Raw genomic sequence first — 23,266 nt, forward strand, 5'->3', positions numbered from 1 at the left:
TAAAAAAAATAATATGTAAATTAAAACAAAAACAAACCGACAACATACACCCCCCCCTCCTAAAAAAAAAAAAAGCAAGCATTGTAAAAAGCATAACAAAAAATTGTAAGAAAAATAAAAAAAAATTATAAAAATACTGACATATGTGCCACTGTCACATGACATAAAAAAAGTAATCGGGACAACCCTAATAAAAAAAATTCAGATGAAATTCCACTGTAGCCTTGTTTGGGTGTAATAAAGACAATTTATATTTTGTCACAGAATTCCATAGGATGACATTGGTGGAATTTACACTTTGCTTTGAAAAATAAATATATTACTTGAAGGTAGAGTTTTTTGTACAATTCCCAAATAAATAGGTTGGCAATTTGTTCGTATAGTCAGTTTTTTCTTTCTATCCTGTACACTAGTTAAAATATTTCTGGTCTGGATCCTCCTGCACGATGCAGAATTCGTGTACTGGTGTCCTATCACTTGCTTCCCAACAGCTCCTCTCACAGGTGAAAATGAGAACTGTCCCAAACTCCAACAGTAAGTCTAAAAGAAAAAAAAAAAAAAAAAAAAAAAAAAAACTTTTGATAAATCACATCCAGGTATAGACAAATACAGTTGACAACCAATGTCACTAGACTAGCTTACCAGTTTTAGCTCCCTGTAGCATTGTTACAAGAGCTGGCATTAACTGGAACTCGTATACTCTTCTGCCCCCACATCGTGGACATGGCGGAGGCTGGGATGTGGCATCCAAGGGGCTTATACATAAAGGTTGGCCATTCCAAGAGTATCTGTAGATGGGGGGGAAAGGCATCTAGTATTTGGAAAAATGACAGCATGTGGAAAAACAAGCAAGTAGACTTTTGAGAGAGGGGTTATTCGGGTACCAACTTCAGTTCTTCCCTGCCTCTAGGCCACGTTTACTATGCTGCTACTGCTAACTATTACGTTTTTCTTTAGTGATGGTTTTTAGTTTTACATAAACTAAATTCTTGTTTTGTTTATTCAAACTTATATGACAAAACAAATATGATAAAGCAAGGGTTAGTTTGACACCACAGTAAAAGCCCAATCTCCAGGAATATAAAAAATCTCCTTCTCCCAGCACACTTAAAAGGGCTGTAAAAATTTGGGATTATATCTTTATGTTAATCCCTTACCTGTGCACATTTTTGTAACAACAAATTATGTTTTTGGGGCTGCTGTTATGTGGCTAGTACCTTTGTTAAGTGAAAAATAGTGATAAAGTGCCCACCCTACCGTACTATTTTATAAAACCATCATCATACAGTGCAGGAAAGATTGCAATATCATAAACAACCACTAGATGTCACTAGCGGATTACATGGAGGTCCGCCAATTTTTTTTTTTTTTAAAGTCAGCAGCTACAGATACTGCAGCTGCTGACTTTTAAAATAAGGACACTTACCTGTCCAGCGCTCCCGCGATCTCAGCACCGAAGCCGATCTCTGCCTCGGCTCCTTGCGGGCGCCATCTTCGGTAAGGGAATCACGAAGTGAAGCCTTGCGGCTTCACTTCCTGGTTCCCTACTGCGCATACGTGACTCGCGCTGCGCAATGCCACTGGTCCCTGGGGTGCCGGACATGGCGTAGACTCCAGATAATGCAGGGGGTCTATACCCAGAAGTGGGGCCAAATGTGACACCGGAGGGGGGAGGAATCCAAAAAGAGAAAGTTCAATTTTTGGGTGGAACTCCGTAGTACCATAAATTAACGTGCTAAACATAGTGCAATCGTATAAAAAACTCTAAAGTACTTGTAAAAAGATCTACATAAACAGAACACCAGATATCTCCAGTGGACTATAAATATTTAAAAAAAAAAAAAAAGTGCAGTGCCCAAAAAATGTATATATTGTAGAAAGGGGCAGCGACCAAAAGTTTCCAATGGTGCATAATATTCCATTGATCCAACAGTAAAGTGATTAAGGGTCTTCCTGTCAGCAACACCTGTCCAAATGTATATGACCCCCCCATTACAGGAGTCCTATACAGCAGAGAAAGAAAGAAAAGGAAAGAAAAGAGAGAGCGAGAAAAGAGAGAGAGAGAGAGAGAGAGAGAGAGAGAGAGAGAGAGAGAAAACAAGAGAAAGAGACAAAAAAAGAGAAAAAAAAAAAAAAAGAGAAAAAAAAAAAAAGAGAGAGAGAAAAAAAAAGAGAGAGAGAAAAAGAAAGAGAGAGAGAGAGAAAGAGAGAGAGAGATAGGGAAAGAGAGAGAGAGAGAAAGAGAGAGCGCGAGAAAGAGAGCGCGAGAGAGAGAGAGCGCGAGAGCGAGAGAGAGAGAGAGAGCGAGAAAAAGAGCGAGAGAGAAAAAAGAGAGAAAGGAAAAAGAGAAAGGAAAAAGAGAGAAAGGAAAAAGAGAGAAAGGAAAAAGAGAGAAAGGAGAAAGAGAGAAAGGAGAAAGAGAGTGACCCCTGATGACGCTGACGAAACGCGTTCAAGGTCGAGCGTGATATGTAACTTCCGCCCTTAGTGGAACGCAGGTGGTGTCCCCGATTCCACTTTCTTTGCATTTTAATGGTACTTGTTTCAAGTGGAAATTTTTAGTGCTGTATTTTTTAATAAACCATACGTACTTCACCATAGGAGATTGTTTCTTCCTTATATTGCCTTACTGATGTCTGGAGATTTGGTGGATTTTGATCCAATTTGCCTTTGGAGTTTTCCTGGCTGAGACGAACACCGGGAGTAATCTTTTGTCAATAGGCTGTATATGACTCCTGTAATGGGGGTCATATAAATTTGGTGAGAAGGCTGTTGTGACGGGTGCTGATGGAAGAAGACCCTTAGTTAATTTACTGTTGGATCAATGGAATCTTACGCACCATTGGAAAGAGAGAGAAAGAGAGAGATATGCCTCCATGTTTTTGCATAGGAGACTCGATCTAAGCCGTTTCTGGCTTTGAGACTCCCAACAGCCGGTGGACGTTCCGGATGGTCGCTCTGTTCTCCTGATGGGACAGGAGACTGGGGCAGAGCAGCGGAAATGGGGGGGGGGGGGATGAGGGAGCCCAGCCATGACGTCAATATCCGTGGCTGAGGCTTCCAGAAGAGGAAAAGTATACCTGTCAAAGACAGGTATCCCATCCCCCGTCCCCCCCGAAAGGTGCCAATTAATGCACCGGAGCAGGGGGGGGGGGGGGGGAATCTGATGAGCGGAAGTATTGTAATTTGATGTGCAATAACACGATCCCCATCTAAGGACATGAGACCCGGCATTTCTGGTCGTTTCAAAAGGTGAATAACCTGAGAATTTGTTGCTGGCAAGGAGCGATCTTCTTCAGGAACTTGTAGAACATGAGGTCTCGACTCTCCAGGTCACTCTTCTCATATTTCTCACCCACTCCTTTCACGTCACAGCTGCAGAATAACAAGAACGTGATATTTAGAAGAAAGGTATATTGGATGTTATCAAAAGGACTGTTTGTGTATCCAATGATAATGCTGCTACATGTACTGTACATGCAAACCTATGCAGTTCAAAAATCAAATAATTGGAAATTAAATACAGTATAGATACTAAACAATCAGTTAACCACTTAAGCCCCGAACCAAAATGCAGCTAAAGGCCCAGGCCAGATTTTGCGATTCCGCACTGCGTCGCTTTAACAGACAATTGCGCGGTCGTGCGACGTGGCTCCCAAACAAAATTTACGTCCTTTTTTCCCCATAAATAGAGCTTTCTTTTGGTGGTATTTGATCACCTCTGCAGTTTTTATTTTTTGCGCTATAAACAAAAATAGAGCGACAATTTTGAAACAAAATGCAATATTTTTAACTTTTTGCTATAATAAAAAAATTTTCCTCAGTTTAAGCCGATACGTATTCTCCTACCTATTTTTGAAAAAAAAAAAAAAAAAAAAATTCGCAATAAGCGTTTATTGATTGGTTTTCGCCAAATTTATAGCGTTTACAAAATAGGGGATAGTTTTATTGCATTTTTATAAAAAAAAATTTTTTTTACTACTAATGGCGGCGATCAGCGATTTTTTTCGTGACTGCGACATTATGGCGGACACTTCGGACAATTTTGACACATTTTTGGGACCATTGTAATTTTCACAGCAAAAAGTGCATTTAAAATGCATTGTTTATTGTGAAAATGACAGTTGCAGTTTGGGAGTTAACCACAGGTGGCGCTGAAGGAGTTATGTTTCACCTAGTGTGTGTTTACAACTGTAGGGGGGTGTGGCTGTAGGTCTGACGTCATCGATTGGGTCTCCCTATAAAAGGGATCACACGATCGATGCAGCCGCCACAGTGAAGCACGGGGAAGCCGTGTTTACATACGGCTCTCCCCGTTCTTCAGCTCCGGGGAGCGATCGCGAGGGGGCGGCTAGAAACAAATAGCCGCGCACTCATCCCGGATCGCTCCCTGACGATTTCCTACCGCCGCATGTACCAGGGGGAGTCCCGATCGGACCCCCGACCCGCGGAAAGGCAGGGACGTACATGTACGCCCATCTGCCTGTACGTGCCATTCTGTGGACGTATATGTACATGCGGCGGGCGTTAAGTGGTTAATGGATACAATAATGCATGAAGGCACCTGGAGGAGCAAGACTATGTTATTTCCACCAACAAGTGTCTCTTTCACACAACGCAAGACACTTTTATAGGTTAAATCTGAACTTTACCTCGAGGCTGGGTTCACATAGGAGCATGCAGCGGCTCACAGCTGGGGTCCGGTGCGTCCCCCGTTCAGGTCAGATTTCAAACCAAATTTTTTGGCCGAGTTCAGACCTGAAAACGGATGAAGATACACAGGGTTCCTACGCAAATCGCACCGGAACCGCTGCAAAGATGTGTGAACCAGCTTCATAGAGAGTCAGTCACAATCTCCTGCTATGCGAATTGGATGTAGGGAAACCAGCATCCGATTTGTGCTAGTGTGAACCCAGCCTAAAAGGAGAAGTTCTGCTTTATGTCCTCCTCTACTATATTATCATTTTTTTATGGGGGAGTGGGTCCCCAGTTTTGATAGGTACCCGCTTCCAGTGATCCAAGTTCAGCCTCGCCCACCCCCCTCTGCCCACAGCTGTCTTGGACACTTTAAAAGGCTACAGGATCATTTACACAGTGCAGCTCACGCATGTGCAGCAGGAAGCTGGGTGTGAAGCCACAAGGAGTCACAGCTTCCCTTAGTAAACATGGTTGGCAAGGGATACGGAAACCAGTAAAAAAAAAATGTTCCAGGTGAGGACAGTGCTGGATCCCTGGGCAGGTCCTTTTATTTAAAAAGTCACCTTTTGCTTTACCAAGTTAATCTTATATCTTGATATCTATTAGGATAGGGGCACCATTTTTCACTTCTAAACATTTTTTATTCATTTTTACCTTATATTATGTACTATACTCTTCTAGGCCTGTTTGCATCACTCAGTGTGGATCGTTAACCTGACCCACCTGTGATTATACCTTATCACCAAATATTTTACTTTGGCAGCTGTGTCCTTTCCATGCCCATTATTTAGGTCATGGGTTTCTAATACTAGCAGTCTATCCATCTAGTATTCTTTTCTTTTATTTAGACTGATGCTACATGTTATCAGCCCTATACAGGGTGAATTTATCACCCTCTTATATGTACATTTCTATATACTTTATGTATTTAAATATTTACAGATTTATACCTGGACCCTGCTGGTCGTCCTAGCACCCCATTACCCGCACTTTTCATAACCAGGTGGATCTGGCTTCCACTGGTCAAGGCCCAGTATTGCCCCTGCCCATCTCGCTGGGACCTATCGGTTGGCGTACATGCAATTTTGTTTTGGCTCAGTTGTTAACAGAATTGGTAAGCACACAGTTATTTTGTTTTACCTCCTTTTTGTTATCAAGACTATTTAATGGAATACAATGTATAATGTTATGATGGACTAATGGCGTATTTTTATGTCACACACAGACCACTAAATTCAGAAAGAATAAGTTGCAAGCCCTGACGAAGCACAACAGTGCGAAACTAGTCGGCAATCTGCATATGATATTCTATTTTCATTCTTTGTAATTATTTGTGGTCATATCCATACAAGTATTGTTTTATATGGAAATATTCTATATGTAAACTAAACTTTTTTGATATTTTTCTAAACATATGTGTTGGTGTGCTTACCTTAATACCATGAATAGCATCTCACTTAAAAATCCCTATATTTGGAAGAGAATTCCTCTCTACCTTATATGTGCTTTTGTTTTATATGTAGCTGCTGACTTTTTATTTTTGAGGTGATGATCCTCTTTTAAAGAGATTTTAAATGCACAAAAATGTGTGTCACCTCTCCGAATCCTCCACGAAGGATGCCTCTTTTTTCTCATATTCCTGTAGTAGCCGACGGGCATGATGCAGATCTGCGTCCCATTCACACTCTTCCTCTTCTGCCACTGCCATATAATAAGACCGAAAGATGTCACTAGAGTCACTAGACTGTACCGTCTGAGACGCATCAGAGAGTGAAAGGTTCTGGAGCTGAGATGTCCAGTCTGTGCATAGGCTTTCTGTGGGGTCGCTTGTTCCATGTGATACTGCCGGTGCCATCAGAGATTCTGCATCATTGTCATCCATTCCCCAGTTATCAGCCTCGTCACACCAGTCTGTAGTGACCATCTTGTTTTCCTGGACAGAGAAATCTAGTTGTAACTATAGGAGCCGTACAGCATACGCTTGTAGCAAAAAAATGAAGATCTTGATTACCTGCTGTGATGGGACCTCTGCGACTTGTGGCTGATGTCCTTCAAGGCTTTGGGATCGGAATGCCACCCAACTACGTGCAAAGAAAAAAAAAAAAAGGACAACATAAGCACAGGACAAAGAAAGACCACCAGAGCGAGAAAAAGTATTTGTAGCTGCTGACTTTAAAAAAAAATAAAAATAAATTGGCGGACCTCCGCTTTAACAATATACATTGCTTGATTTGTATTTTAAACATAAAGCAACAAAGAGGTCTTAGGAGATTCTTTCCTAGAGCAAAGAACATGAAAAATGTGCCACTGTGGATTATATTGTTTAAAGTGGTTGTAAAGGATTCAGTGTGCAGCTCCCCCCTAATACTTACCTAAGCCTGATCTTAATCCAGCGATGTGCACAAGACCCAAGGCTCTCCCGGGTCTCTCCTTCCTGATTGGCTAAGATGAAGCGGCAGGAGCCATGAGCTCCCGTTGCTGTCAATCACAGACAGTGAGGCGACAGTGGGGGGGTGGGACTGAGCCACGCTCTCTGGCCCGGATTTACATACATTGGCGCATATTTATGCCTATCCAATATATGCTACGCCGACGTAGCGCAGAGAGGCAAGCACAGAATTCACAAAGCACTTGCCTCCCAAACTGCGTTGGGTTCCCTCAGCGTAAGCCGTCGTAGGTGAAAGTGGGCGTGAGCCATGCTAATGAGGCGTGACCCCATGCAAATGATGGGCCGAGTGCCATAAAACGAACAGCGCATGGGATACAGTGTGCATGCTCAGAATCATGTCGGAACTACTCCCTAAGATACGACGGATCTATGCCTACGACGTGAACGTAACCTACGCCCAGCCCTATTCACGTACTACGTAAACAACGTAAAATACGACGGCTATGTTCCCTGGTCAATACCTTAGCATGAGTTGCGCCTCATATATGGGGAATAACTTTACGCCGGACGTACGACTTACGCAAACCGCGTATATTATGCGCCGGGCGCAAGTACGTTCGTGAATCGGCGTATCTCCCTCATTTGCATATGTGCATAGAAAATCAATGGGAGCGGCAGATGCGCCCAGCGTAAATATGCGCCCACGATACGACGGCGTAGGCAAGTAACGTCGGTCGGATGAAGCCTATTTTTAAGCGTATCTCAGTTTGTGGGCACGGCGCATAGATACGACGGCGCATATTTACACTTACGCGGCGTATCTCGAGATATACCTCCTAAAACGCCTTACACCGTCCACTGCGATTCACATTTCGGGTGGACAGTAGACACAGCCAAGTGTGAAAGAAGCCTTAAAAAGCAGGATATGGTTTTAAAACGCATAGCTGGTGAAATCATGGCAAGAAAAATAATGGCCACACAGCTAAGAAAGTTTTTCGACACAGTTCTGGGCAAAGACATGAAAACACCAGGGATGCACCAATACCGAGTATTTTCACAAGTACTCATGAAAATGCTCCGATTTCCAAAACAGATATTTTGCGGTGCGATTTGCATCCATGCAAGATGAATAGGCTCACGTTGCATTGCAAAGAATGACATTTGGTTTGAACAGGAATGTTGTGCGATCCCTGTCTGAATCGCATGCGGTTAGCACACTGCTCCTGTCCGAATCCAGACTGAAATCACTATGACAAGCCTGGGCTCACACAGGAGCAGTGCAGGGAAACCACATACAATTCAGACAGGAATCGCACCGCATTCTTGTTAAAATTGCATGAGATTCTTTGCCGTGCGATTTGAGCCCATTCATTTTATATTGGCGCAAATCCCACCGCATAGTATTGCTATTCAGTATTGGCGAGTACTTGATCTAAGGTATTGGTACACCGAGGCAGTTTTCAGGCATTTTAGTGCTACAAATAGCACCTGAAAACTGCCTCCCGTGACGCCCGAGTGCTTTCACAGTGGGGCGGTGCGCTTGCGGGACATTAGAAAAAGTCCTGCAAGCTGCATCTTTGGGGCGATTTGGGAGGGCTGTATACAGTCCTCCCAAACCGCCCCTGCCCATTGCAATGAATGGGCAGCACTTCCAAAGCGCCCGAAAAGCAATTCAGAAGCGTCGCAACATGGGCATTTTTTACCCCTTCTTTTGGGGTTAAAGCAGAGTTCCACCCAAAAGTGGAACTTCCGCTTAATCCACTCCTCGCCCCCTTACATGCCACATTTGGCATGTACCGTATTTATTGGGGTATAGCGCGCTCCCGCGTATAGCGCGCACCCCTAAAGTTGCCCCGAATTCCTGTGGAAAAAAGTTTTTTTGTACTTACAGTTTTGGTGTCTTTCGCGCGGCGTCCATCGGCGGCCTCGTCGGGTGCGGCTTCGGGTGTCCTCTTCGTCGGGTCCGGCGTCCTTCTGCGGCGTCCTCCCCGCTCGTTTCCCGCGCCGAGTTTGAATACTGCGCCAACATATACAGAGCGCAGTACACTCGAGTATAGTCCAGGACGTCAGCGCGAGAGGAGCCGAGACTGCCCGACTATACACGAGTGTACTGCGCTCGGTATATGTCGGCGCAGTATTCAAACTCGGCGTGGGAAAGCGGGTATCGGCGTATATCGCGCACCCACGATTTTGCCCTGATTTTCAGGGCAAAAAAGTGTGCAGTATACGCCGATAAATACGGTATTTTTTTTTAGGGGGGGTTGGGGGCTTCAGGAGGAGTGTCCCACTTCCTCCTTCCGCCGAGGGGCTGCTAAAGCGAATAGTCTAATCGCCTTTTGGCAGCCCCTCCCTGTAGGCGATCGCCTGGGACCCGTGACAGGTCCCAGGCGATCGCCTATCCAATCGGATGGCGCAGCGCCGCTCGCGCATGCGCAGTGGGTGCCCGGCCGTGAAGCCGAAAGCTGTCACAACCAGGTTCCCACACTTAGAATAAAGACGCCGGCCGGAGCAGGTGAGTGTATGTTTATTGAAAGCCAGCAGCTACAATTTTTGTAGCTGCTGACTTTTAATAAACATTAAAAATTACTGGAACACCCCTTTAAACGCGCCCTGCTAGCAACCAAAGGGTGCAGCTTAAACAGCGCTAAAAGTGCCTCTAAAACGCATGGCGCCAACGCACGGGTGGCCCCAGTGTGAAAGGGGCTTTACAGAAATCAGTTTTCAGGAAGTATTACCTTTCAGGTTTCCCCCAGCAGGACTTCCTTCTGCATGCAAATACATGGATGACACGGTGGAAGAGCGAGCCCTCCAGGGGGCAGTATACCTGTACAACATGACACAGGGGAGCGGAGCACAGAGGACAAGCAGGGAAGGAGAGCGTCACATGCGGCGGTGGGTCCTGTAAAAGAATCAAAATGATACATGGTAACCGTCATATCAAATACATTTTATAATCCACTTTATTAAACAAAAATGTGTTTCAAACTGAACTGAATAATGTCTGAAAATGCTGCACACAGACACATTACCTCCAACTGTACACAAAGTTAGGCCTCATGCACACAGAGGGTCGGCCCATCTCTTCCAGATTCCTGGCAGCAGCGCTTTTGGCAGAAAAAAAAATGCTCTACGCACGTAAACGTGTCTAGGTGAGTCAAGCACTTGGACGTGAATTCACTTTATTGGCCAGAATACAGTCATTTATTCTGGCCACCAAAATTAATTAACACGTCTAGTGTTAACGCAACATGTTGATGGGGACAAGGGCCTCTTCCCGGCAACCGTGGGGGGTGGTTGTGAATGCCTGCGGGCAGGGGACTTATCGGAATCTGAAAGTCCCCTTTAACAAAGGGGCCCCCAGATCCTGCCCCCTTCCATGTGAATGAGTATGGGGTACATTGTACTCCTACCCATTCACCCCTAATAAAAGCAGCACAGTGTAAATAACAACAAGAGATGGTTTTTTGACAAGTCCTTTATTAAAAGTGAAGAATGTCCCCATCATAGCTCCAACATGTCTTCTTTCTCCGGTTCCACCACTGCTGTGTTCTTGCTCCGATCTTCTCCACCGCTGACCCAGTTCTCCTCCGACGCTGCATTCTGCCTTTGTGTCATCTTCGATGTCTGCCAGTCCTTATATATCCATGAGGCGGTGCAATTCGGTGATGTTGCCATAAGTCTCTGCCCCTTGTGACGTCATGTGGCGTCACAAGGGGCGGAGTGTCAAGGCAACGCCACCGGATGGCCATGGCCCATAGCTATATAAGAACTTGCAGACATCGAAGATGACACAAAGGTGGGAGCCAGAATCGGAGAAGAAACGGGTCAGCGATGAAGACAGCAGCGAAAGAGAAGACCGGAAGAATAATAGAAAGACGAAATGTTGGAGCCATGACGGGGGACATAAGTCACTTTATTAGTGTCTTGTCAAATACGGTCTCTTGTTTTTATTTACATTCCACCCTTTTTTTTTTTTAAAGAGGTGAATACCCCATACTCATTCACACAGGATCTGGGGGCCCCCTTGTTAAAGGAGGCTTCCGGTAAAGCCCCCTGCCTGCAGACGCCCACAACCACCGCCCACAATTGTTGGGAAGAGGCCCTTGTCGCCATCAACATGGGGAAAAGGTGCTTTGGGTGGGGGGGTGCAGAGTTGCCCCCAAGCACCCCCCCCCCCCCATGTTGAGGGCATGCAGCCTGGTATGGTCCAGGAAAGGGAGGGGGCGCTCGCTTGTCCCCCCTTATCCTGCATGCTCGGATAAGGGTCTGGTATGGGATTTTTATTTATTTTTTCTTATGTTTATGGCGTGGGGTTTCCCCTTACAATCCATACCAGACCCTTCGGTCTGGTATGGTCTTGGGGAGGGGGACCACATACCATCTTTTTTTTTTCCTCCCCGTTTTGGCATTGGGTTCTCCCTTAAGATTCATATCAGACTCAAAGGGCTCCCGTTCATTGAAATTAGACTTGAAGTCACAGGGCAATATCGGATCGGAAGTCGTACGACTTTCATGTCGGATCAGTGTGAAGTCTTCCTATAATAAGACTCAGCTGGCAAGTTACAAGAAGAGACGTGTAATGGGCCTGCAGAGACATTTTCTGCATTCACACATGCAGAGAATATAGCCTGAGAACATTCTTTTTTTTTTTTGTCATTCGCATTAAACTAAATTTATGTGCAGTTTCAATAGACAAACAGCTACACACACATTTTATTTTAATAAATACACCCAGCCCCTTAGCATTTTACCAGCCCATTTATTATCTTTGATAGAACGAATCACTCACCGGCAGCCCACCTATCTTGCTGACATCCCAGGAGGAAGATTTATCTTCTAAAGCTGCATCTTTAAATCCCAGGAGGACCCTCTGCTCACTGGAGAGCGCCATCACATCAGACAACAGTAAAGCCACATTTACCAGAAATCTGTGCCATCCGTTTATCAGCCGGGAAACAGAATCACACTGCAAAGAAATCACATAATAAATATGAGATGATCAAAGCAGCAGCTATAGCAATTTATACCATAAGTACATACCGTGTTTCCCCGAAAATAAGCCTGGGTCTTATATTAATTTTGGCACGGTAGGGCTTATTTTCAGGGTAGGGCTTACTATTGTGCAGTCTTCTCTACCCCTCGCCCTCTCTGCCTGACAGGAATCCCCTGTGTGAAGTAAAGTAAAATGTATTGCGTCAGGTACCTTATTATAGCGCTGCTCCTGGCTTCCATAGCCTGCCTGAGCTCTCTTCCACGAGCCAAGCTTTGCAGAGGGAGGGGGGCCGACATCCCCCACTGACAGGAGGAGATCTGAGTGCCACTCTGGGCTTCCATAGCCAGTTTAAGCTCTCTTCGCCGAGCGAGGGGGGCGGACATCCCCCACTGACAGGCAGGAGAAGGAGATCTGAGTGCCGTTCTGGGCTTCCATAGCCCGCCTGAGCTATCTTCCACAAGCTGAGCATTGCAGAAGGAGGGGGGGTGGTCGATCCTGTGATACAGCCGTCGGCCATAGCCGCTTACTGTACCACTCGGCCCCGCCCCCCGGGAAGGCCGCGTCATTGGATGTGATTGACAGCAGTGCCAGCCAATGGCTGCGCTGCTTTCAATCAACCAATGAATGAGCCGAGAAGCCTGGCAGAGAAGCAAGCGCGTTCACGGCGCGGGACCAGGACTTTCGAGGGGTCAGGTAAGTAAAGGGGGACTCGGGGAGGCCGCTAATCCGCACCTTACTGCATAAAAAGGATTAAGGTGAAAAAACGTTTACCTTTACAACCCCTCCCGGTTCACACTGGTGCACTATGCGAAATCGCATGTGATTCGCACTGCAGTACAAATCACATGCAATGCAAATTCAGCCATACAGATAGCATGGCTGAATTTGCAGCGCATTCAGACCAAACTCGCACAGGACCTTTTTTAATCCGCACCAGAATCGGATCACATGAGTGTTCACAAGTGATCCGATTCCTGTCCGAATTGACAGTTCGCACTGTGATATGCAAACTGATTTGGGGGTGTCATTTTTTTATTGACACTCCCAGGCGTTTGCATAATGCCTTGCGAGTCAGGTGCGATGTGGAAACCCGTACTGGATTTGCAGGGTTGATGCATCGCACTAGTGTGAACCGAGCAAAAAAAGGTTTTTACCTTAAAGGAGTAGTCAAGCCTGACCTTGATTGGCTGGGCTTTTCCTCTGGGTCACCAGGAGTGCAACTCGTTATGCACTCCTGTGACCAGGTTTCAGCAGAGAGCGGTCTGAAGTCCGGCGTCTGCTCTCTGCTGACATCAATGGAATCAGTCCAGGCACCGCGTCAGCCCAACAATAAAGTCTGGATCCGCCTGGTGCCTGTCTTAGCAAGCCGCTTAGAAGGCCGCTCCACCGCTCAGTGCTCCATTGAGCGTGAAGGAGAGCTGCTGATTGACAGTCAGCAGCTCTCCTCTCCGGGAGCCATCTGCGGTGTTCGATCGCTCAGTTCTCAGTGCAGAGACAGCAGGGGACAGATGCAGCATCCTACCGAAGCTGCACCCACCTAAGTATAAAAAGAGGGGGGGGGGGGAACCATACTTCAATTTTAAATGCATTCTAACCTGCATATGTGTGAACCCCCCCCCCCCCCCCCCCAAATGTGCACTACACTGCTTAGCTGCACTATAAGGATTTAGATGGGTGGTTGGCGGAGAGCTTGTGGTAGAAACATGGATCACCACCACCCATCCTCATTCTTACCAGCTCTTTACCACCTACCCTGCCAGACCTAACTGCCAATCATAGGTGGAAGAGGCGTTCCCTACATATAAATGCCCCCCCCCCCCTTTTGATTGGCTGTCGTCTTTGACTGCTTCCCGGCAGGATTGCTCTGGTGATTTTATCTGAACACACCTCAGTTCCTCTCTAGTACCTGCTATGCTCTGTATTGTCACTACCGTATTTATCGGCGTATACCGCGCACTATTTTGCCCTGAAAATCAGGGCAAAATCGTGGGTGCGCGGTATACGCCAATACCCGCTTTCCCGCCAACAGTTTGAATACTGCGCCGGCATATACCGAGCGCAGTACACTCGTGTATCGTCGGGCAGTCTCGGCGCCTCTCGCGCTGACATCCTAAACGTACAGGACGTCAGCGCGAGAGTTCCCGAGCCTGCCCGACGATACACAAGTGTACTGCGCTCGGTATATGTCGGCGCAGTATTCAAACTCGGCGCGGGAAACGAGCGGGGAGGACGCGAGGATGCCGCAGAAGGACGCCGGACCCGACGAAGAGGACCCCCTAAACCGCAGACGGACGTCGGACCCCCGAAAGCCGTAGAAGGATCCGTACTCGACGAGGCCGCCGCGCAAGACACCAAAACTGTAAGCACAAAAAAACTTTTTTTCCACAGGATTCGGGGCAACTTTAGGGGTGCGCGGTATATGCGGGAGCGCGTTATACCGCGATAAATACGGTAATTCTCCTGGAGTTAACAATTGTTTACAATAGAGGGGCCAATTTACTAAAACTGCTAAATCTTGTGCAGCTCTGTATAGGAACCAATCGGTTTCCAGGTTTTAGCCTCTGTTCATAGCGGCGCGATTAGATGGGAGCCTATTGCCAGCAACAGGTGCCTCCCCATCGGTGCGACGCTGACTTTGCGGCACCGCACCGTTTCCCAAAAGTACTCCCTGCACTCGTTTTGGCAACTTTGGGGGGCGATTTCACAAGACGTGTGTAGGAACCCGCACATATGTCTTTCCGAAATCGGATTGAAACGCGGCTTTGAAATGGCGCGCTTTCAGCTGAACTCCCACGAATGCAAAGCCGTGATCAGTGTGAACGACGGCTAATTGTCAATTAATTACACACGCTGACGTTAGAAGCTGATTGGCTACCATGTACAGCTGCATCAGTTTAAATCTCCCCCTATGCCACAGGTGTCAAACTGGCGGTCCTCCAGCTGTTTTGGAACTACAAGTCCCATGAGCATTGCAAGGCTGACAGTTGCAAGCATGACTCCCTCAGGCAGAGGCATCATGGGACTTGTAGTTCCACAACAGCTGGGGGGGACACCCCTGCGGCCTATGCTTTAGCAAGCTGTCACAAGTCTATCACTGACACGTGACAAGTAAAATCTGACTTTTATTCTAAATGTGATTACCTGAAATTCCACTTCCTTATGAGATCAGCTGCAGCTTCCATCTAGCATGACCTGTGTGCAGCAGGCCTCATCCTGACCATGTGCAGCGTGTAGCAGGTCACACAAACTTCACAGTGCCACCTAACCTCCGCCCACCACGGCTAGCAGCCTCCTGATTGGTGCTCAGTTGACAGCTCTCCCCGTCTGTTTCTTTATTGACACAAAACTGGCCTATCTGGTTTGTCACGCTCAGACCAATCAGCGAGCGGTATGTAAATCTTTTCCTGCTTTTCACACGCGCTGGGCCCGGGGAAGTAGGCGGAGCCTTGTGTATTGACCCTTTCCTTGCTGCTGTGTACAGAGTGAAAGGAGAGCAGAGAGTGTAGAAAATCCTCCTGTGTGTGTACTGATCGGGCACTGAGCTGACTGCAATACAATTCACAGTAATGATTATTTCTAATACAACCATACACTGAATAGTGTTTTAAACCCACCACATACCTTACAATCTGATTGTAAGATCTACCAATAACTACTGTAGTGCCTGATTGGCTCGATCAGGGAAGTCCTCACATTATATTAGATTGAGATCCAAGGTTGATCGTACAGATTATCGCATGTATGGGCACCAATAAATGATCAATTTATTTTCCGATCTCATTGATTGGAATAATCGATCGATAGTTGACAACCAATAGGAAAGATATAAATGGGATTTACCATCATAAGGTATTGATGACTTCTCTGTTTCCACCATGTAGCCTTTATAATCTGATCGATCGAAATTCAATTGTATTCATGAATAAACTCAGTGCAGCTGCCAATAACCGATCGCTAGTCGATAACCAACAGATAAAATATAATTGGCATTTACCATCATAAGGTAGTGATGACTTCTCTGTTTCCACCATGTAACCTTATAATCTGATTGATCGAAATCCAATTGTATTAATTAATAGACTATCTCAGTGTAGCTGCCAATAATCGATCGATATTCAACAACCAATAGGTAAAATATAATTGGAATTTATCATCATAAGGTATCAATGACTTCTCCATGTAACCGCAAAACCTGATCGATCAAAATCCAATAATTTTCATGATTAAACTATCTCAGTGCAGCCGCCAATAATCGATAATGTTCTGTCCTGGCCGATTGACTCAGATTGATGGAATCCAATGTAAACAAAGTCGATGAGAGGGGAAGTTATGGTGTCAGGGTTGATGGATTTGATCCAATCACACATGGATGACATAATATAATTGAAGTGTGTATGACCACCGCTCGGTGTGGTGCACCACTGCATCCAAAACGCATGGGAAGTAGGTTATACGGTATTCAATGGCATAATTCACACCAGTGATTGCAGTTCCAGGACTTTCCAGTAACAGAAAAAAAAATGTGCATTTTTTTCTCCACTGGACTGTACTGGAACACAGTAGAACACATCAAAAACGCACTGGAATTGAAACAAAAAAAAAAACCGCACTGGAATGCATCAAAACACACCGGACCCCAGTACAGTGAAAAAAAAAGCATCTGGAATGTATCAGAAACGCATCAAAAACACACACTGGAACGTGCCAAAAACACGCATGCAGAAACGCATCCGCATTGGATCTTGAGTGCGTTTTTGTGGTCTGAACCAACCCTAAGGCCCCTTTCAGATTACAGCGGGAGCCGCGGTGGCGGTATAACGCCGCTAAAAATAGCGGCGCTATACCACCAGAATTGCCGCGGTAATCAGCCGCGCCCGCTAGCGGTGCGGTATTAACCCCCGCTAGCGGCCGATAAAGGGTTAATACCACCCGCAATGCGCCTCTATAGAGGCGCATTGCGGGCGGTATTGCCGCGGTTTCCCATTGTTTTCAATGGGAAGGAGCGGTATACACGCCGCTCCTCTCACCGCTCCAAAGATGCTGCTGACAGGAGATTTTTTTCTCTCCTGCCAGCGCATCGCCTCAGTGTGAAAGCCCTCCGGCTTTCACATTGAGTATGCAGCGCAGGAGTTTTTCAGGCGGTATAGCAGCGCTATTTTTAGGGGTCTAAGGCTCGATTCACACCTATGCATGTTGCTTTTGAACGTTTTTGCAGTGCTTTTTGCGGTGCTTGCTGCGTTTTTTGACTTGCGTTTTTACCGCGATTTTGCCGCGATTTGCGTTTTTTTCCCCATCAATTTTAATTTTTTTTACATTTACTTTAACAACCAGCTATAAACGGGTTAAAAAAATACGCAAAATCGCGGTAAAACCGCAGGAAAAACACGGCACTTGCATTTTGGATGCGGGTCCATTGAATTCTATTGCATGCAAAACGCTGCTTTTTGCAGGAAAAAAAAGTCCCCGACCCTTTCCAAAAACGCAAAGGCACAAAAAAGCATTGATGTGAACATGTTCCATAGGAACCATGTTAAAAAATGTCCCTGCTTTTCTGCAAAACGCAAAATGCACCAAAAAAACGCATTAGTGTGAATCGAACCTAATAGCCAGTTCACACCACATGCAGTCCAGTGCATTTTTTTCTGCATCAAAAACGCATGGAAAGTTGGTTTGTCCAATGGCATAGTTCACACCAGTGCGGTCAGTTCCAGGAAAAAAGGTAGAACGTGTTGCATTTTTCCTGCACTGGACTGTACTGGAACATTGTAAATTCCGATGCGTTTTTGATGCATTAAAGTCCAGTGCAGGAAAAAATGCAGCACGTGCTACTTTTTTTCCTGGAACTGACCGCACTGGTGTGAACTATGCCATTGATGAAATACATTGAGGGCCGGTTCACACCACAAAAACGCACTCCAGATCTGTTCCACATACATTTCTGAATGTGCGTTTTTAATTCCTTTTTAATGCGTTCCGGTGTGTTTTTGATGCATTTCTGGATGCATTCCAGATGCCTTTTCTTCTTTGTTCCTGTTTTTTTTTTTTTTTCACTGTACTGGGGTCTGGTACATTTTTGATGCATTCCAGTGCGTTTTTTAATGTGTTTTACTGCGTTCCAGTACAGTCCAGTGCAGGAAAAACGCAGCATGTTCTACTTTTTTCTCTGGAACTGGAAAGCCCTGGAATTGACCGCACTGGTGTGAACTATGCCATTGGAAACCATATAACCTACTTTCCACAATGCTTTTTATTAAGCGTCCTGGTGCGTTTTTGATGCATTTTACCGCGGTCCAGTGCTGGAAAAATGCAGCATGTTCTACTTTTATCACTGGAACCGGAAAGCCCTGGACCTGACCGCACTGGTGTGAACTATGCCATTAAAAAACATATATCCTACTTTCCATGCGTTTTTTGATGCAGAAAAAAAAACTGCACTGGACTGCACGTGGTGTGAACTGGCCTAAGACTGTACCAAAAACGCACCTCCCCCATTGAAATACACTGAAATTGCATCCAAAATGCAACCGCGGTTGTATTTTGATGTTTTTTTTTTTAAGTCATATGTTCATAGATGTATGCTGATCTCAGGCATCCAGCAAACACACTGGAAACGCATCAAAAATGCATATGCGTTTTTACTACATATTTACAATGGAGCAGTGCAACCTTAGCAGCCGACCAAAAAAATAAATAAAAATCTCTGGTTTTGGTTGCTTTCCTGTATTGGTTGTATAATGTTCTGCTGTGCGATGTCTGCGAACGATCGCTGGATTTGGTTTACATTGACTACTGACGTAGAAATCGGTTGAACGCTGTAGGTGACATCAGGGCCGCCATCAGGGGCGTACAGGCAGTACACCTGTAAGGGGCCCCAGATGGCAACCCCCTTTTTTAAAAAAAAAATAATTTTTTAATAAAATATATATTTTTTTAATATATTTTTATTTGATTTTTTATTAAAGGGCCAATATTTTTTTTTTTAGGGGTCCGGAGATCCCCAGGGCCCCAGATGACAACCCCCCTTTTTTTTATTAAAAAATGTTTTATATATATTTTTCTTTATTTCTTCTTTTTTTTTAAAAGGCCCCCCCCCCCCCGCGCGTTTCTTCATTTTCGGCAGCACCCCCCCCCCCCGGTTCTCTGCTCCAGGGGGCCCATGCCTGAAGCTGTGTAAGGGCCCCCATAATTCCTGATGGCGGCCCTGGGTGACATGCGTCTTCTGACTATTGTATAGGAGTGTTTATGGAAGTAGCTGTGCCCTGGCAGTGTGAGAGTTAAGTGGGCGGTGCCGGAGTGTCACTGGTCGGGGTGTGAGCTGCATGCAAGGACGGAAGAGGTTACCCTCTGCTGGGAATTGGGAAGACAGGTAAACAAGGGGTTAAATGAGTGTATATTGGGTGTGGGGTGTTCTCTGGGTGTAGACGGGGGGGGCTCTGCGACCGCTGGGATTGCGCGATTTCCTTCCTGCACGGTGCAGGTCATAGTATTATTATGTAGCCGGTGTTGTGTAGGGATCGCCCCCTATAGTCCCATCCAGCACTTTGTACAATCGGTGCTCCCTGTGGGACTAGAAGTTCCAGAAAGTTGAGATTTGTATATGAGGAATGTGATTGGTTGTCACCGCTCAGAGCGGGGGATCTGCAATCATGACTCAGGGATTCTCATGTATACACACCATGACTTCTAGGAACAATCACACCACTGTTAGACCTTTGGCACCTCTGAGATACGCTCTGTACGTCTATGGATACTCAGATTTCCGTCCAGGTAGGTCGTTGTATAAAACTCGCGTCAACCTACAGTATGCCTTGTCATATGGTGTGGGTTGTGTCATCTCACAGGTAAAGGTGATGATCCAATGGTTTCTAAGGCCCCGTTCACACTTGTGCGACTTGTCATGCGACTTTGGACACCCCATGTTTTCCTATGAGTAACATTCATATCTGTGCGACTTTAGAATAGTTCCTGCACTACTGTGGTCTGACTTTAATGCGACTTTGAGGTCCATAGATTTCAGTGTACCATGGGTGCTCAACCCGTGGCCCTCCAGCTGTTGTGGAACTACAAGTTCCATCATGCCTCTGACAAGTTCCTAATTTTTAGAAGGATTCGAATTTGAAAATTGATCGACTGATTCTAATTCTGTGTAAATAATATCTGGTAGTTAAGGAGCGGGCCGGAATGAGGGGGGGGCCTCGGCTTCCCCCCCATGTTGAGGGCATGTGGCCTGGTATGGTTCAGGAGGGGGAGGCGCTCACTCGTTCCCCCCACCCTTCCTGATCTGCAGGCTTGGATGTGGGTCCAAGATGGATTTTGGTGTTCCCCTTATTATTAGGTCTGGTATGCGTTTTTTTATTTTTTTAAATGCAGAGATTCTTTTTTTTACATTCAGCTGTCAAGGGTGAAACCCGCTGACAGCTGAGTCATTGGTTGTTAAGGACACGGCGGCTGGCTTCCCAGCCCGCTCCTTGGCAACCAGCTATTCTTTACACAGAATTTGAATCAGTCGATCAATTTTGAAATTTGGAATTTGTTATAAAATAAAGAAACCTAAAACATTTTTCCATTCTGCATAAGTCGCAACTGGATAGAAGTTGATTGGATTGTTTTGTTTTTCATCATATCACATAGTTTGGTCAGTGGTATCTAAAATGCGTCCTGTGTGATGGATGCAATCCTATGCTTGCCTTTATCTGGCCCTCTTCCCACTGACACCAATGATGAGGCACAATTCCTACCACTGACACCAATGATGGGGCACTATTCCTCCCACTGACACCAATGATGAGGCACAATTCCTCCCACTGACACCAATGATGAGGCACAATTCCTCCCACTGACACCAATGATGAGGCACAATTCCTCCCACTGACACCAATGATGAGGCACAATTCCTCCCACTGACACCAATAACGAGGCACAATTCCTCCCACTGACACCAGTGACGGGACACTATTCCTCCCACTGACACCAATGATGGGACACTATTCCTTACACTTATACCGATGATAGGACACTATTCATTCCACTGACATCAGTGATGGGACACTATTCCTCCCACTTATACCAAGGATGGGACACTATTCATTCCACTGACACCAATGATGGGGCACAATTCCTTCCACTGACACCAGTGATAGGACACTATTCCTCCCACTGGCACCGATGATGGGACACTATTTCCCCCACTGATATCAATGATGAGGCACAATTCCTCCCACTGACACCAATGATGGGACACTATTCCTTTTACTGACACCAATGATGGGACACTATTCATTCCACTGACACCAGTGACGGGACACTATTCCTCCCACTGACACCAATGATGGGACACTATTCCCCCCACTGATATCAATGATGAGTCACAATTCCTCCCACTGACACCAATGATGGGACACTATTCCCCCCACTGACACCAATGATGGGACACTATTCCCCCCACTGACACCAATGATGGGACACAATTCCTCCCACTGACACCAGTGATGGGACACTATTCCTCCCACTGACACCAATGATGGGACACTATTCCTTCCACTGACACCAGTGATGGGACACTATTCTTTCCACTGACACCAGTGATGGGACACTATTGATCTTTTATTGAAAAGAATCAAGCAACCAATTTTATACAAAAGTAAAAAACAAAACTATAGTACAAAACTTCAAACATAAATCCAAGGAATACACATCCAGGTTCAGAATATATACAATATATACACTATACACCACCACCAAAACATTACTACAAAACTATTTACACAAAGCAGCAGAGAGGGCCTAAGAGGCACAACCCGTCACCTATGTACGCAGCCATTTATCAAAAATGTATCAAAAATAATAATCTAGGGTGATAAGAGACAGACAGCCACACCCGGGAAAGACTCCTGGCAGTCAGGGAGGCTTGAAACCCCTCCACGCCTTCAGCCAAGCCCCCTGACCCCGCTTGTCTCTCTCAAGCCCCCGAATCTTCCCCACCTCATGCACAATGTCATACACCACCACCTCAACAGGAAGGATTTTTTGCCGAATGCTGACCTGACACCGTGCGTTCCAGGTGAAATAACGGACCACTAGGCTAACTAAAAAAAGTGTATCCAAACAAAAACCTCCACCGGTACTGAATGCTCCGTACACCCACTCGACATAACCCAGCCTGGAGAGGAAAGGAACACCGAGGGCCCGCCCCACCTGTTTGTACACTTCTATGTTAAAAGGGCAACGAAGCAGAAAATGGTCCATAGTCTCCTCCTCACCTGCACACTCCTCCCGAGGACAACTACGATCCACCCCACTGCGGAATTTCAAATTGCCCCGAACATAGAGCCTCCCATGAAAGCACAACCAGGCCAGATCCCTAAATTTAGGAGGTATTCTATCCAAATTAATTAGTCTCAACCCCACCCTCAAAACTGGGCCTGGGCAATCCCTTAAGGCCAGTGGGTCATGAAAGACTTCGCTCAAGACTCGACTCATAAGGTCTTTCCTCGGAACCGATCTGAGATCTTCAGCCGACAATCGCCACTGCCGCAGTAACTTCAGGCACGGAGCTACATAGGCTGGTAGCTGACCACGATGACCCCTGCGATTCTTCACTTGGCCACCTTCTTCCCAAAGTCGCAGAAAAGGACTAAACCAAGATCTAAATATGCCTGCCCATCCAGGAGGTTCCACTGCAAGCATACTACCAATGTTAAACTTGAGAAATAGCAGTGAAAAGAAAAGAATTGGGTTGACCATACCTAAGCCACCCTCCCTCCTGGATAGGTAGGTGACATTCCTCTTGATGGGGTTCAGTCTGTTCCCCCACAGCATCTGGAAGAACACACTACTGACCCTAGCATAGAGAGACACTGGCAAGATGCAGACAAAGCTGACATACAAGAAGATCGGAATCAGGTAAGTCTTAATCAGATCAACCCTTTCCCTCATAGATAACTTCCATCTCTTCCAGTTGACCACCTTAGCATTGGCAATTTCCAGTCTGCCTTCCCAGTTTTTGAGGCCATAATCGCCGGGTCCAAATTCAATGCCTAGTATCTTAATTCTTTCCCGGGGCACTGGAAAGGTGTCCGGGAGATCAAACCCCTCACCTTCCTTTCCCATCCAGAAAACTTCGCTCTTTTCCTGATTGATCTTGGAGCCTGATGCTTCAGAATACCATGATGTCAGAGAGACCACCT

The 23,266-nt window shown here is 45.9% G+C and overlaps 2 protein-coding genes across 3 annotated transcripts in view; one reads left to right on the top strand and one right to left on the bottom strand.

Annotated features, from left to right (window-relative positions):
* Nucleotides 1-204: 204 nt before the first annotated feature.
* Nucleotides 205-15,378, bottom strand: PDCD2L (programmed cell death 2 like). The gene is made up of 8 exons (XM_040329130.1): nucleotides 15,222-15,378; nucleotides 11,877-12,053; nucleotides 9,823-9,986; nucleotides 6,710-6,779; nucleotides 6,294-6,631; nucleotides 3,262-3,375; nucleotides 643-788; nucleotides 205-540 (listed from the first exon to the last, which is right to left on the bottom strand). Exons 2-8 carry the CDS (start codon nucleotides 11,976-11,978, stop codon nucleotides 410-412), a joined length of 1,065 nt encoding a protein of 354 aa, XP_040185064.1. The 5' UTR covers nucleotides 11,979-12,053; nucleotides 15,222-15,378; the 3' UTR covers nucleotides 205-409.
* A 3,967-nt stretch (nucleotides 15,379-19,345) lies between these two features.
* Nucleotides 19,346-23,266, top strand: part of TRADD (TNFRSF1A associated via death domain) — a 35,863-nt gene continuing 31,942 nt past the window's right edge. Inside the window, exon 1 of one of the 2 annotated variants that reach the window (XM_040329132.1) lies at nucleotides 19,346-19,446. Coding sequence is in view for 1 of the 2 variants with exons in the window: in XM_040329131.1 (XP_040185065.1) it covers nucleotides 19,824-19,847 (24 nt within the window). In the remaining variant the exon portion in view is untranslated. Of the gene's footprint in view, nucleotides 19,447-19,745; nucleotides 19,848-23,266 lie in introns of those variants that run through there. The other variant, XM_040329131.1, reaches the window with a different exon arrangement.

Source organism: Rana temporaria, chromosome 11 (genome assembly GCF_905171775.1).
Source record: "Rana temporaria chromosome 11, aRanTem1.1, whole genome shotgun sequence".
NCBI classification, from domain to species: domain Eukaryota; kingdom Metazoa; phylum Chordata; class Amphibia; order Anura; family Ranidae; genus Rana; species Rana temporaria.

Coding starts and splice junctions, on each gene's coding strand:
- PDCD2L (XM_040329130.1), bottom strand. CDS start 11,978: ATGGCGCTCTCCAGTGAGCAGAGGGTCCTCCTGGGATTTAAAGATGCA. Junction 6,632..6,709: donor CAGAGGTCCCATCACAGCAG/GTAATCAAGATC, acceptor TTCTCTGTCCAG/GAAAACAAGATGGTCACTAC. Junction 789..3,261: donor TGCCAGCAACAAATTCTCAG/GTTATTCACCTT, acceptor CCCCATCTACAG/ATACTCTTGGAATGGCCAAC.